We start from the raw sequence: 16,919 nt of genomic DNA, 5'->3' as shown, positions 1-16,919 counted from the left end.
AAAAGTTCGTCCTCACTGTTATACCCCCAAAAACAAATTTTTTCCACATATTAGATATAATCAAATCACTATAAGTCTTCTTTATATAAATCTCAACTTAATATATTTGTACTTTGTGTGACTTCAATACTTAATAATTAAATCACAGAAGAAAAAAGAGAAAATATATTGAGAAAAACAATAATTATGCTCTATTTTTTCGTTCTTGTAATTTTATCTCGACTAATTTCTGAGTCATCGACTTCTTTATATTATCCGTTGAATTCACCGTCCAATGCTTTTTTTCAGCAATTTTTTTTGAGTATTCTGTAAATAAAATTTATGATTAAAATAAAATAACATCCATGAAGAGGTGTAATCATGAAAAAAATTGGAAAGAATTGATACTCTACGTATAATAGCATTTTTTGCTTGTCGATGCATAGGTTCAACTACTTTCTGTCGACACTTCATTTGCGCACGGCCCAGTTGACCAGTGAGGGTGCATTTAAGAAGGGCTTCTTTTTTAAAAACTCCATCAAGAAGTTTGCGCGCAATATGGGTCGCTTACGACGAACTTGATAAGGCGTATCGTAAGACCTTTCTTTTGCAGAAAATATTGTTTTGCAAGTGCACCATCTGAAAATATATGAACAAAGTAAAGGAAATGTTACCAGAAAGTAATTATGAATTAAAACTCAATTGACTCAGAAAAAATAATTAGTAAAAAATATATTTATTGAAATTAATTGAGTTGCAAATATTAACATTTGCAATAAAATATTTTCATAAAATGAATTGTATGAATGTATACAGAGTATTTCGAAAGCACTGTAACACTGTGACCAACTCATGAGGAAATAGACGGGATCGAGAACGAAAATGTCCTTTATTTTGCGATATTTGCAATAATTCTTAAGTTATTAAATATTATAGTCATGCAAATAAGAGAAAAGCGGTGGAGAAAAGCGCACGGCCCGTCTGAACTAGAGACCTTCTAATAAGAGTTCCCTTATTTATATTCCCTTTCATCTGGTTCCCTTCTAATAAGAGTGGTCATAAGAACGCCAATTTTTGATTGATCCGACAATTTGCATCAATTTTCTATGGACTATCTCTAGCGTGTGCGTAAACGCATCAGAAAAAACTATAAGGTTACAGAGAGAGTTGATTGATTGATTGATCTTTTATTAGCTTTCTCAGCTATTTTCAATACATATATATACAATTTTATGCTACATCATTAAAAACAAACTCTTTTAGCATTTGTTTAAACATTTCTAAACGATTACAATGTTTAACTTCGGGTGGTAATGCGTTATACATTAACACACCCTCATAAAATAAACTTTTTTGCGCGCTTCTTGTTTTTCGAAATTCAATAACAATATCTCCTGTCTGCCTAGTTTCGCGTTCTCCCTCTACTATTCTAAGTCTATTACTAAATTGCTCCGGCATCATATTATTTAAAATTTTAAAAATAAATATGCACGTGTTGTAATACAGCCTTTGTCTTATGGTCATAAATTGCAACGCTTGGTGCATACATTTAACTTTGGTACGTCTGTCACATTGCAATATGACTCTCATAGCTCTATTTTGCGCTTTTTGGAGCCTACTTAACTGTGTATCTCCCATATCTAATAGTAGCGTCGCACAATACTCAAAGTGAGGTGCTACAATTGTTTTGTATATCGTACATCTAGTGTACGCCGAGATAAAGTTTCCTATTCTATTTGAAAAACTTATTTTTTTCCCTATTTTCTTTAGCATGTAATCACAGTGACCGCTAAATCTAAGTCTATCATCAATAATTATACCCAAGTACTTTATTATTTCTTCTCGCTCAATCTCATTTCCATCCAAACATCTCACAGTAGTATTGCCTCTCAATTCTTTTCTTATCCCTCTAACTAACATATATTTTGTTTTCCCCGAATTCATCTTCAGTTTATTAATATTCATCCATTCCTCCACTACGTTAAATGCAATATTCAATTTTCTCTCTACTTCCGCACTACTCTCACCTGTTACATATATTAAGGTATCGTCCGCAAACATTTTTATATTACACATATCCGAGAAAACGTTAACAATATCATTCATATATATTATAAACAACAATGGGCCCAATACCGAACCCTGTGGCACTCCGTATTCCGTAGTCATTATCTTAGACCATCTATCATTAAATTGAACTTGTTGCATTCTATCTTTTAAGTACGACCTAAACCATTCTAGAACTGTTCCTGTAATACCATACTGGTATAATTTCTCTAATAATCTTTCTCTATCAATTGTCTCGAAAGCTCGTTTAAGATCTACAAAAATAACTCCTACTATTTGTCTTTCACTAATAATCAATTTCCATTCATCTATAACTGTTTGAATTGCTGTTTCACACGAATAATTTTTTCTGAAGCCCGACTGATGTTCCATTATGATATTATTACTTTCTAGGTAGATCTCAATTTGCTTTTTAACTATTATCTCTAATACTTTTTCATATATTGGTAATATATTAATAGGCCTATAATCACTTGCCCTCTTAGGTTTCTCTACTTTTGGTATTGGAATTATCATGGATGTTTTCCACTCTTTCAAAAAACAACCCTCACTCAATGACTTATTTATTATATCACAATATTCCTCTCCAATGACACAAGACACCGTTTTTAATATATCGCTAGTTATTCCTTCTTTTGTGCCTTTCTTTTTTGGTTCTCTGATAATTCCCTAATAATTATTTTTACTTGTTCTGTCGTAATTGACTCAAATTTTTCTAGCTCTCCCTTCTTTTCAATACAATAAATAGTTCTCTTATTTGTGCTCGTTGTATAATTCTTATCTATAGATTTTATTATGTCTTTAATACTTTGTATATAATATAAATTAAATTTATCAGCTATATCACACTCTATATTATTGTCTAATATTTAAAAATTTATTTTTCCTACAACTTTCGCGCCTATTGGTCCTCCTCTAATAATTTCTTTTAATGATTTCCACATAGTTGTGGGATTGTTACTATTATGATCAATCATGTTTTCATAATATTCTTTTTTCTTTATTCTAATTAAATTAACTACTGCATTTCTTTCTATTTTAAATTGTTGCCAGTTTTGTTCCGTGCTATCGTACAGTGCTTTTCTATAAGCCTCATCTCTTCTAGTCGCTAGCTCTTCTATTTCCTTTGAATACCATTTTTTCCCTTCCCATATTTTCGGTATTCTAAAAATTTTCTTAGGTGCTCAGATGTCTAGCGCATCTACAATACTATTAATTAAATTCTTTGCCCTTACATTAATATCTAACTCATTAATATCTAAATCATATCCTTTTTCTAAATTACTCTTCACTAGCTTAATAAACTCATCCGCATTATATCTACTATAATCCCTGCCACTGAATTCTTTATATTTATTTACAGTCTTGTTCGTATTTATCACGACTTTTATCCACGCATGATCCGTTATCTTAGGTTCGTACTTAACTTCTACATTTATATCTTTATTCGCAAAAACTAGATCTATAATTGTTTTACTATTTTCGGTAACTCTCGTTGGTTTATCCACATATTGCTTCATACCTAGACTTTGCATGGTCGTTAGTAGTTTATTTGTATAATAAGAGTCTGTCATACAATCTATATTAAAGTCTCCTAATATTATACACTCTTCTTTTATCGTTAATTCTTCTACTATCTCCTCTAAGAATCCTATAAACTCTCCATGTGACGTACTCGGTGAATGATATATTACCATTAACACTCCTTTAAATAATTTCTCTTTCACTTCTATTGCAACGCACCACACAATCCTTTCTAATTTTTTCAATACTACTATTTCATACTTGATATCATCTCTTACATACAGAGCAACCCCTCCTGTATTTCTATTTTCCGCGTCGCATCTAACCACACTGTATCCCGGTACACTTATTTCACTGTCTTCAATTTCCGCAATTAGTCTTGATTCCGACAATGCAATAACTGCCGGATTTAATTTCTCCATAATCTGATGCTGTATCTCGTCCTTATGTGCCATTAAACTTTGCGCATTTGTATACAGTATATGTTCCTCTTCCTTCTGTGATTGCTATTTTGCATCTTCCCAGCCGGACCTTCTCTTTTCCTCTTGTAGAACTCTTTTGAACGTCGGACATTCCGGACTCAATGCATCATGGTCATCTTTTATCTTCAAGTTATACGTTTGGTTTTTATACATACAATTTACACATTTCTTCTCATTTGTTGTACACTCATTTGATTTGTGATTACCTGCACATTTATGGCATGCTTCATTTCGCGTACAGTATCGCAAAATGGTGATATCCCCAGCATTTAAAGCATCTCTTAACACTAATATGATTAAATACAGGACATCTTTTCCATCCTATATTTACTTTTCCTTGGCTCAACATTAATTCATGTGTTTTTTCATTTAGTTCAATTATTATGGCGCCTTCTGTTTTACCTCTTCTGTTAGATTGAGTTTTTAATTTTTTCACTATTCTCATATTATTTTCTTCTTGTGTTCCAAGTTTATTTTGCTTTTTAATTGAATCAATTAATTCTTTATCACTCAAGTTTCATTCTTCTTTGTCAATATAAACAATTTTTACTTTCGGCTTTATCTGTAGTGACTCAGTAACTTTAAATTCATCACCCAGCTTGCTTTGCACTGTAGTTTTCAATTTTGCCATTTCTTCTCCATTCTTACATCCCAAGATGACTGTACCATTGTTTCCTCTCCTTATTTTCGTTACTCCCATTTCCATATTCTTTATATCTACTTTCTTTTTTATTAACATAGCCGTATCAACATTTTCTTGCTGAACCTTAGGTTTAACAATTATAACATTTTCTTTCTTTTTTTCTTTAACTATCTCACTATAACTCTTCTGTGCTCCTCTTGATGAATTACTAGGTCCAGTGGACAGCATCCTTTTTACTTCTTCTAGCTCTTCTTTGATATTCTTTAACTCATGCTGGATAATTTCCTTTATCATCACTTTAATTTCCTTCTTACATATAGTCTCGTCTTTTATTTGAGAGAGAGAGGGAGAGAGGGAGAGAGGGTGAGAGGGTGAGAGGGAGAGAAGGAGAGAAGGAGAGAGGGAGAGAGGGAGAGAGGGAGAGAGGGAGAGAGGGAGAGAGGGAGAGAGGGAGAGAGGGAGAGAGGGAGAGAGGGAGAGAGGGAGAGAGGGAGAGAGGGAGAGGGGGAGAGGGGGAGGGGGAGAGAGAGAGAGAGAGAGAGAGAGAGAGAGAGAGAGAGAGAGAGAGAGAGAGAGAGAGATCTTTCTCTCTCAAAGAATTTTGATGCAAGCGTTTTTATGGCCAGATTCTTATTAGAGGGTTTCTAGTCTGAACTATAGTACGGCCTAATGTGTCGGCATTGACTGCGCGATGCGTTGCCCTTCTCCTCGCCGCTCGCTACCCTTCACATCACCGCGCTTCTCTCTACCGCTTCTTATTTGCATGACTTTAATATTTAATAATTCCATAATTTTTGCAAATGTCGCAAAATGATAGAGAACATTTTCATTTACCTTGATCTCGTTTATCTCTTCACGAGCATTAGTCACTGCTTTGAGACATCCTATATAATTGGTTTTATCAATATTTTAAATTTGAACATTTTTTATTGAAAAAATATTAATGTGAACTATGCAAACATATTATATATTATATAAAATAAAAATTTTATTATGGTCAAAAATTTGAAACAACTTAAATAATTTCTTTTCTTCTACAAACTTTATCAATCAAAAAGAAATGTTAATATCATTAATCCTACCTATAATTATTATAAAGAAATAAATAAACTTCGAATTAATCGATCTTAACACTAATGTGAATAAAAATAATATTTATAAAAGTGAGTAATTGCATTACTTTTTAATACTTATGCACTTACTGAATCGTCAAAATTTGGCCCAAAAAGTTGTTCATCATCATCAAGATTATCAAATTCGTCATCTTCTAATTCTTCATGATACTCTAGTATTTGACGTGGTAGTCTTTCCTGCGGCAATTTTTGTTTGGGCATTTCATCAACAATAGAATTCTCTGATTGTTCCGATGGAGTAGTTATAACATTTTTTAGTGAGCTATTTGACAAATTCTTAGGTGGGCTATTTGACAAACTTGTTGGACTCCAATTATCTGCACTGGACAAAGTAGCTTCCTAAAATAATCAAAATTACAGATAAAATTTAGGCAAGATATTAAAAAAAATTTAATTTAGTATTTTTATGTTAAGAGAAAAAATTATTTTGAAAAACAGCAAATATTTTAGCACCATTATGTATTTTTTATTGCAAGATTTGAATCTAATATTTTACATCATATAATTAATATTTTTTTCCAAAAATAATTATTTTTTTAATCACATGCATATTCTAAAAAAAGTTGAATAATATTTAACCTGACGGTTATCCTTAAAGTTGATTTCGTCTTCACTTACAGTACTTAGATTTGATTCGCTGGAATACTGTTTGTTAAATTTTGTATTTGGATTTACCATTCTATAATTAAATAAAATACAAAATATAAAAAAAAATTTTATTATGTGTATTACAAAGAATATTAATAAAGAAATAATAAAACTTTTAATTGATATTTTATCCTTTAATTTGTGAAGAACTTACTTTTTTTTACTGGATCTATTTTAGCTTTCTTTTTATTTTCCAAGTTATTTGATGGCAAATCCCTACTTGGGTTTTTTCGTGATCTATTTGAAGTATTTATCAGGACATTTGGTGATGATTTTGCTGGTATTTTTGTTCTATTTATCGAGGCCCGAACTTTTTTCATTTCATCTTTCAATTTCTGTTTATCATCTAACAAAAAATACATTTGAAGTATGAAATATTTATATCCATAATTTGTGTAAAATATTTGTTATATAGTTATTCAGTAAAAAAAATTTTCAATAATAAAACACTTTGGCTAATATAAGTGAATATATAACCTTAAAAATTATATTATTACTTTTATTAACATAAGAGCTTAAGTTTATCTTTAGGACTTACATATGGATATATAAATGTGTATTGAAATTGATAATATAATCTTACCTGAATGCATTAAGATTTTCCCATCATAAATTTTTTTATTGTAAAAAAATTTTATTATATTATCCGATTTCACGGTTCCCATATCGCAAATTGCGTAATTCTCTTCAAGAATTAGAAGAGAATTGTCTGCTGAGCATTCAATTAAGAACATTTTTAAGTTTTTGAAATTATAATAAACAATAATTACACTTATAGTGAAAAATTTTATTGCATCGACAATATCACACGTGGTCACCTGGTCGCCGTACGCACGTAAAGCAACATTACACTATTAATGGCCTCAACCTCAACTGACTTGTTAAGGCCCCTGCACACACTTTTGTATAACGCATAACATAAACGCATAAGAAATTCGATTGCTTGAATTTCTTATGCACTTTGCTTATCAATTTGCTTATGTACATACGTTATGTGTTAAACGTGTTTTATATATTCGACCATATTTATTAAAGTATGCATTTATTGACAATTTTGTCGATTTGAGATTGTTGGAAATTTAATTAAATTTGTTGAGGTAAGCTATAATTAATTTATAATCTATAAAATAATATTAAAAGCTAGTGCATATGTAATAAAAAAATAAATTTGCTTTGCAGACAATAATTTTTAACTAAATCAATAATTAACTCATAAAATGTCATCATCAGATCACGAGGACGAATCTCCCAAGAAGAAATATAAAAGTTGGTTAGAGAATGATACTGTGTCGGTATGTATACATACAATTCATATCCAGCAAACACAAAGTATATATAATTATAATGCGTAAAATTCATGATAATATAGAGATATAAATCGCAAAAAATTATTTCTATAATTTGAGCCAAAAATATAGTAGTCGATTCTTAAAGATTTTAATCTCCTATTTATAATATTAATTTATATTATTAATTAATGAATCTTAAACTATATCATCATAATCATAATTTACCAATGTAATTATAATATTTAATTTTTTATTATAAAATAGCAACAAAATGAGATTCTAGATATTCTTGAAATAGATGAAAAATTTAAAATCTAAAATCACCTTTTATAAATGTAATTTTTGTAAATATACATTGCAGGTACCGCTCAGAACAATTCAACGATGGCAGTCAAAGACAGGAGATGCCAACATTCCTATTACTAACCATGATAATAGTAATTTAAGGACAAGTGGCTCTTCTATTAATTTCCCAGAAAGTGATATTGAAAATCTTGATTCTGATGATGTAACCATATCAAGTACCTTAACTTCAGAGAATGGAAGTGAGATTTTTGATGTGGAGAGTAACCATGGAGATAACACAAGCAGTAGTGATATTTTTGAAAACGAGAGTGATTCTAATGACATGAATAATAGGGAAGATGATAGCAATAATGATTATCAGCTTAGATGTCAAAATAGTAAGCTGGATTTATTATTGTATAAAAATAGTCAAATGACTCTCGAAGAAAGTATTTTAACTCTCTTAGAATTATACGTACAACATAAATGGACTAAAGTTAGTTTGAAAGGCACTTTAAAAATGTTGCATAAAATGCTACCAAATAATAATAATTTACCAAAAACCGTTTTCAAATTGTTTCAATATGTTCAGAATTTGGCACCATTGTTTAGTATTATTAAACACTTCTACTGTAAAAAATGTTTAAATTACTGCAGTGCTGATACAAGAGTATATGAATGTTTTTCGTGTAATGCAAACGATAAAAGTATTTCTTGCTTTTTCGAAATTGACATTTGTAAACAGATAAAATATCTATTCGAAAAACGAAATCTTGCAGAAAAATTAAAACCGCTATTGTTAAGACCGGACAATGGTCAAATTAACGATATTACGGATGATTCAGAATATATTCGAGTTAATTCTAGAGAAGATAAACAAAAGTACGATTTAACATTGGTGTTAAATACAGATGGTCTGTCATTAGTCAAAAGTGCAAAAAGTCATTGTTGGCCTCTAATGTTTATTATTGCAAAACTTCCCGAACACTTAAGGGAATCATTTCTTTTTACTATAGGACTTTGGTATGATAATTCGTGTAAACTACCAATGAATACTTTTTTAAAACCATTTTGTGTGAAATTAGAACGATGCTTTCAAGAAGGTATCAGTTGGATCCATCCACGAACAAAAGAAACATTCGTTACAAGAGTAGTAGCTCCTTTGATAATAGCCGATGCACCAGCAAGAGCTCAATTGCAAAACATTTTGAACTTTAATGGTCGATATGGGTGTAATATTTGTGAAATCAAAATGAAACGAGCTAAAAATATTAATGGTCAAAAAACTTTTCGCATCTATTCTTTTTCTGATCAAAACAAAAAGCTAAGAACTGGACAAAGAATGCAAGCTCAAGCTCAAAAGCTACTCCGGACAGGTGACGTTCATGTTAAAGGGGTAAAAGGACATTCTATTATTTCCAATCTTCCTCTTCTTGATTTAGGAACGTGCTTGTTACCTGAATACATGCACTCTGTTTTATTAGGAGTAGGAAGACAATTCATACAATTATGTACACAAAAAAATAATGAACCTTGGAGTTTAAAAAACTATATCAAAGATATTAATAAGTATTTGTTAAATATTCGGCCACGACATTTTTTCAATCGGATGCCACGGCCTATAACAGATTGTAAGTTTTATAAAGCATCAGAATATTATAATCTGATTATTTTTTACTCGCTACCAGCAATGGTAAATTATTGGCCAGATGAATATTTACAGCACTGGATTCTTTTTGTTAAGGGATTATTTATTTTGCTTCAAGAAAATATTAAAACATGTGGTCTTGAGAATGCAAAAATTTTACTAAGACTATTCGTTAAACAAATTGAAAGGTTATACGGCGATCGTCAGTTAACATATAATGTCCATCAGCTTTTGCACCTGCCACTTGTAGTTGAACGATGGGGCCCTCTATGGGCTACCTCAGCTTTTCCTTTTGAAAATTTCAATGGATTTCTTGCAAAGTGTGTTCATGGCACGAAACATTTTGGCCAAGAAATTATAAACAATTTAAGAATCGCTCAAGGTGTACAAAACTGAGAAGTCAAGTTAATATTACCAAATTATCCAAGGATAAAAAAACATCGTTACTTGCTAAAGGTATGACCGTTAACGATTCTGAGAGAGAATTATTAATTTCTTACAATGTGATCAACTTGCATAGTTTAGTCATTTATGTTCAAGCGAAAATAGAAAACGAAATTTACACATCAACGATGTACAAAAATAATAGAACAAACAGTTATACGGTACAATTGAATTTAATAGATAACTCTATTGTATATGGTGCTATAAGATTTTTCTTCAAGATAGAAAATATATTATGTTTTGTAATCAACTGTTTTACTGTTGAGCATTGTAAAATGTTTTATCATCCAAAGGAACACGTAAAAATAGATCATATTATACCTATTAAATAGAATAATAATTCATTGCTTTTGATAAAAACAAATTTGATAAGATCCATGCAACACGTTATAAGAGTCGGTGACTATATTTGTAAACGACCAAATCATTTAAAAAAAAATTTGTAGATATCAATCACAATTTGTATATATCTATGTAATACTTATAATTTGTAAAAGATATATGCTATAATAAATATCTAATATTCCTTCATTTGTTCATTTTATTCTCATTAATTGAGGGCATATTAACACATTTGATTACCGCTTACAAATTTATAATCACTAAAGTGCCACGTAAACTCACACACATACGTGCGCGCGGACACACATTGCGTAGCATGTGTATATATATGAATATATGTGTCCGCGCGCGCGTATGTGTGTGTGCATCTGCGGGACACTTAAATGATTCATTAGTGAGCGGTAGTTAAATGTGTTATATATACATATATATATATATATATATATATATATATATATATATAACATATTTAACCACCGCTCACTAATAAATCATTTCGTATACATATATATACGATCTGATCATATATAGAGATAGATAATCATATATACTAGGGAGCGTCCCAGATGCGCACAGTAACAAACGGATACCACCAATCACATTGCTGGGTTGGTTAGAGTTAGGATGAATTTATAGAATTTGATTGGTGGTGTCCGTTGTTATACTGTGCGCATCTGGGACTCACTCATATACAATTAGATATGAAAATTTATTTTTAAAAGCAGTGTTATATATATTTAACTACATGTATCATTATATCTGATCATATATGAATTAATATGATCACATTTTGTGTCACGTTAAATGTGCAATCTGATCATGTATGGCGATAAAAAACCACATATGAATGCATATGCTCCATATATGGACATGTAAAATTTATACTGTTCATATTTCACTTATATATGTTCATATACTATTTGATACGAATATTTATTCTCCGACACGGTGTCATATCTGAATACATGTATCATTATGTTTGATCATATATGAACTAATATGATCACATTTTGTGCCATGTTAAATGTGCAGTCTGATCATTTATGGCGATAAATAATTATATATGAATATATATGCTCCATATATGGACATGTAAAATTTATATATGTTTATATCTCATTTATATATGTTTGTATCTCATTTATATATGTACATATAGTATCGGAAATGAATATTTTTTCCCGGGAAGCTATTTCGAGATATAGTATTGGACCTGATCATATATAACTCTATATGACTATATAAGTTTATATTTGATTATATATTTTCAGTTAAAATTATAATGCTTTTGCTAAATGATATTCTTAATATGTTTGTCTATAAGAACAATCTATAATATTTATTAAATATATGTGTATGTAATATACGTATAGATATACATATGGTTGTAAAAAAGAAAATTAAACGTTAAATCATTGACAATCGGATTTGTTCATAATTATTAAGATATAAAAGATTAAAACATCCGGCTTAAAACGCCCGACTTAAAATGATCAATGTTATACAATATGAAAATTATTTGTACGAATAAAATAATAAAAAAAATCATAACTTATGAAAAACTTCACAAAATTAAAAAAGATATGTCAAGTATATATGTCAAGTATATAAACGCATTCAAAAATGGTTCTATTCAAAAATTATTTGAAAAATGGGAATATAAATGATAACATATAATAAAGCAGAAACTGGCAGATAGTAAAGCAATATCCGAATCACATTAATTGCATTCTTGTATATATATTTATCAATATCAATAACATAGAGCCTTGGAAATTCAGAAAAAATACGAGCCGGGCACACCAAGTTTTTGCTTCACTATAATCCCGTTGGTTGATTTTAATCATTTAATCATCAAGCCCGTTTAAGCAATTTTTAAATAGATGTTTATTAAACTTCTTTAAGTCTTTTAAACTATACTTGGCTAACTGTATTGATCTCAAATTTATTTTGGAAAGCACGCGTTTATGTACTTGGCGTATCTTTTTTACCTTTTAAAGGTTTTTTTAAGGGATCATATATTCTCATATATGGCCGTATGAAGTATATAATTTATCACATTTTTTTGTATTCATCCCAATTGATCATATACAGAGATAGATAATCATATACAGGGTGTCCCAGAATGAATAATTTTTATTTTATAGAATGAAAGAGAATAAAATTTTAAACTAAATGTTCCTTAAAAAATTTTGGCTTAGACTATTATTTACTAAATTATTAATAAATAAAGTTGATCAATCAAACGGCGCGCGGCCGGCATACGCAGCAGCGTAGCGTGCCATGTGGCTCCACGGGCTCTCCACGCGTTTATTACACATTCTCTTACTTAAAACTTTATTTTTATTTTTTATATTAATGAATAAATAAATAAATTTAAATTAATAAATAAATAGAGAAATAAATAACTAAGTAAACTAATAAGTAAATAGATAAAAATAAATAAAATTAGAAATTGTTTTAATAATTTATTATTTTTTATTTTTAGTTGTTAATTATTTATTTGTGTACTTGTATTTATTTAATTATTTAAAATATTTATTTGATTTAATTACTTAATTCTCATAGTTGATTTGGCAGCGATAGACAAAATTAACTACGGAGAGTGTGTTTTTAGGGCCACAAAAACCTAAAACGTGGAACAAATCTTAGCCGCAATTTACGTAAAAATGTTTTACTTTTAAATAAAAAAAAATTTTAATTTATTTTACTCCTTCCTCTCCTCTTTAAAAAATGTTTTCAAATAATAAGAAAAAAATAAAAAATGGTAGAATACGAATTATTTTTATTAATTGAATTTAAAATAATAGCACCGAATTCTACGGGAAAAATTGCATAAGGAACGCATGATGCATATCGATATTAAGAAATTATTTAAGAAATTGTTTAAACATTCTTTTTAAAACTGTTTTTAAGTAAAAATTGATAGCTCCTTTGCTACAAAAAAATCACTCTAATAATTAAAAAAAACACATGCTGAAATAATTCTTTAAAAAATTGTTTAAACAAATTGTTTACTAACAATTTATTTTAATACTTTTTATCAACAATTTTTTTTATACCTTTGTATAACACACTCTCTGTAGTTAATTTTGTCTATCGCTGCCAAATCAACTATGAGAATTAAGTAATTGAATCAAATAAATATTTTAAATAATTAAATAAATACAAGTACACAAATAAATAATTAACAACTAAAAATAAAAAATAATAAGGAATTGAAATAATTTCTAATTTAATTTATTTTTATTTATTTACTTATTAGTTTACTTAGTTATTTATTTCTTTATTTATTTATTAATTTAAGTTTATTTAATTATTCATTAATATAAAAAATAAAAATAAAGCTTTAAGTAACGGAATGTGTAATAAGCGCGTGGAGAGCCCGTAGAGCCACATGGCACGCTACGCTGCTGCGTATGCCGGCCGCGCGCCGTCTGATTGATCAACTTTATTTATTAATAATTCAGTAAATAATAGTTTAAGCCAAAAATTTTAAAGAAACTTTTAGTTTAAAATTTTATTTTCTTTCACTCTGTAAAATAAAAATTATTCATTCTGGGACACCCTGTATGAATATTTATGCTGCATAAGTGGACATGTAAAACTAATTATATTGTTCATATTTCATTCACATATGTTTATATACTATTAAATATAAAAATTTATTCCCAGATACGGTGGCATATTAACTACATGTATCATTATGTCTGATCATATATGAACTAATATGATCACATTTTGTGCCATGTTAAATGTGCAATTTAATCATGTATGGCGATAAATAACGACATATGAATGTATATGCTCCATATATAGACATGTAAAATTTATACTGTTCATAATTTACTTATATATGTTCATATACTATTTGATATGAATATTTATTCTCCGGCACAGTGTCATATCTGAATACATGTATCATTATGTCTGATCATATATGAACTAATATGATTACATTTTGTGCCATGTTAAATGTGCAATTTGATCATGTATGGCGATAAATAACCTTATATGAATAACCTTATATACTCCATATATGGACATGTAAAATTTATATATGTTTATATCTCATTTATATATGTTTGTATCTCATTTATATACATATGTACATATAGTATCAGAAATGAATATTTTTTCCCGGGAAGAGTCAGATATTTAAAATAGAAAACATTTTTGAAACTAAAAAGGAAATATATGAAATATTTTCAATTATTTATATAAGTATAGTAAAGATTTTAAAAAAAGATAGCACTTCGGCCATACAGCTATTTATTAAATAATGAAACTATGTTTATTTACTACAAGGGGCGTTATCTTAACTTTTACTGCCAAAAAACTTCAATTAATTAGAGAAAGACAAAAAACATTAATCAAAAAATAAACATTAAATAAAAAAATAGAGTCTTAACTTTCTTGTATATTAATAAGATATATCTACCCACACAGCACACTTTATCCTGAGGATATCTCAAATTATCCCAGACAGACGAAGGCGATCCCACGGATATCTCAATGAGTAGCTCCCGGGATATCCTACTTAAAATATCGTAAAATATCTTAAGATCTCATATGATGTCCTATTAATATATTTTGATATCCCAAAAAAATATCTTAAAATATTATAAGATATTGTAAGATATTCTATAATATCTTACGATATCCTGTTACATCCAAATAATATCCAATCATATCTTTTATCTCTACAATTAATAGAGCGTAAATCAAGTGTAAAGGAAAAGTGAATTATAATGTAATAAAAGAGTGACAAAAGAGTTAATTAAATCTCTACGAAACGTAAATTAAAACAGAACATAAAGAAAGTACACTTATCGAAACAATGTGGTATATATTAATAATACTAAAAAATTATAAAAAATGATATTAAAAAATTTTTTTGGTTTTATACAAACAGAGCAAAAACAAACTTTTTAATAAGTTATTCCACATGCTATTTTGCACGCATATGTAAAAATGAATAAAAAATTAAAACTTCATATTTATTCATAAAAATATAAGTTAACTATACATATTTCATCCTTCTTATAACATCTATTGTAATGATATGTATGCATAACAAATATGTATGCATAGACAAGAAGTGTTCATGGATTATCACGTGGCGTTAGGATGCGTACGGTCTTCGAAGTCAAGCAACGTCGGCGATGGTTGACACTTGGATGGGTGACCGTTTTTTCAGATATAGAGATTAAATATGCTTTAACGGGTACGACTGTGGCTTGGCTGAAACATGTTGTTATAGTCTTCTTCCTCTTACAAGATTACCGTAAAAATAATTAGAATTTTTTATTTTTTGTTCAAGTTTTTTCAATTCTTAGAAACTCTCAAAAATACTTAGAAATATTCAAAAATTTTTTTAATTAATTAAAATTTTTCATTTTTAAAGTTTTTTCGAGAAACGTTTCAATTCTTATAAAAAATCAGGATATTTATTCAGAAATCCTGAAAAAAAATTTTTTAATTCTGACAAATTTTTTCACTAGGGTATATTACGATATCTCAGGAAATCCGTTGGACATCCTCTGGATATCGTTTAAGATATCTACAGGATGTCAAATCGGTGGACATTTGTGCATCCCTTGGATATCCCTTGGATATCGCAGACGGTCTACGGATATCCAACGATATTGCGATATCCCAAAATGACATCCCTAGGATAAAGTGTGCTGTGCGGATATTGTGTTTTTAGTAGTGTCTCTGGTCATAATGGTTTCAATACAAAGAGCTTTTTTTAATTATAAACAAAACCCAGATAGCACAGTTTCTTTCTAAAAATTTCGCAAGGTATTCTTTCTTTCTGAACGGTAATTCCTTAGGAATTCGTAGAAGAATGCTTTAAGAATAACGTAAGAAGTTACGTGCACTATGATTCGAATTCTTCAGAATTTCTCAAAGTATTCATACAGAATTACTTGTTGGAATTCCTGAGAACTTCTTAAAGTATTCATTAGAACTTCTCCAAGTAGATATCTCAAACGATATCCACAGGATGTCCTGAGATATTGTAATATATCCTGGTGAAAAAATTTGTCAAAATTAAAAAAAATTTTTTCACGGTTTCTGATAAATGTTCCGATTATTTATAAGAATTGGAACGTTTCTCAGAAAATTTAAAAAATAAAAAATTCTGATTAATTTAGAGAATTTTTTAATATTTTTACTAACAGGGAATCTTACGAACCCGAAAACTCTGATTTTAATGAAACTTGATACAAATGTAGAGGGAGTAAATATATGAATTTAGGAAATTTTAGTTGGTACTCTTACAAACGGTTTGAAGGGTTAAAATCACCCTTCAAAAATTGAGGGTTTTTGCCTTTTTTCGATATATTTCGTAAATTAACAAAATATCAAAAAACGTTTTATACAAAAGTTTTACAGCATAAATACTTCTATTTAACAAGGCTGTTCATT

At 29.0% G+C, this 16,919-nt stretch overlaps 1 protein-coding gene across 1 annotated transcript; it reads right to left on the bottom strand.

Annotated features, from left to right (window-relative positions):
• Nucleotides 1-210: 210 nt before the first annotated feature.
• Nucleotides 211-6,506, bottom strand: LOC118647351. Its single transcript, XM_036292120.1, has 4 exons — nucleotides 6,408-6,506; nucleotides 5,898-6,167; nucleotides 393-618; nucleotides 211-306 (listed from the first exon to the last, which is right to left on the bottom strand). Exons 1-3 carry the CDS (start codon nucleotides 6,504-6,506, stop codon nucleotides 547-549), a joined length of 441 nt encoding a protein of 146 aa, XP_036148013.1. The 3' UTR covers nucleotides 211-306; nucleotides 393-546.
• Between the last annotated feature and the right edge of the window lie 10,413 nt (nucleotides 6,507-16,919).

This window comes from Monomorium pharaonis, chromosome 9 (genome assembly GCF_013373865.1).
Source record: "Monomorium pharaonis isolate MP-MQ-018 chromosome 9, ASM1337386v2, whole genome shotgun sequence".
Taxonomy (NCBI): domain Eukaryota; kingdom Metazoa; phylum Arthropoda; class Insecta; order Hymenoptera; family Formicidae; genus Monomorium; species Monomorium pharaonis.
This window is presented reverse-complemented; position numbering and strand designations above follow the sequence as displayed.

Excerpts from the sequence above, each read along its gene's own strand:
- LOC118647351 (XM_036292120.1), bottom strand. The coding sequence starts at position 6,506 with ATGGTAAATCCAAATACAAAATTTAACAAACAGTATTCCAGCGAATCA. Across the intron at positions 6,168-6,407 it reads ACTTTAAGGATAACCGTCAG|GAAGCTACTTTGTCCAGTGC; the intron begins GTTAAATATTAT and ends TGATTATTTTAG. Across the intron at positions 619-5,897 it reads GGCCAAATTTTGACGATTCA|ATGGTGCACTTGCAAAACAA; the intron begins GTAAGTGCATAA and ends ATATATTTTCAG.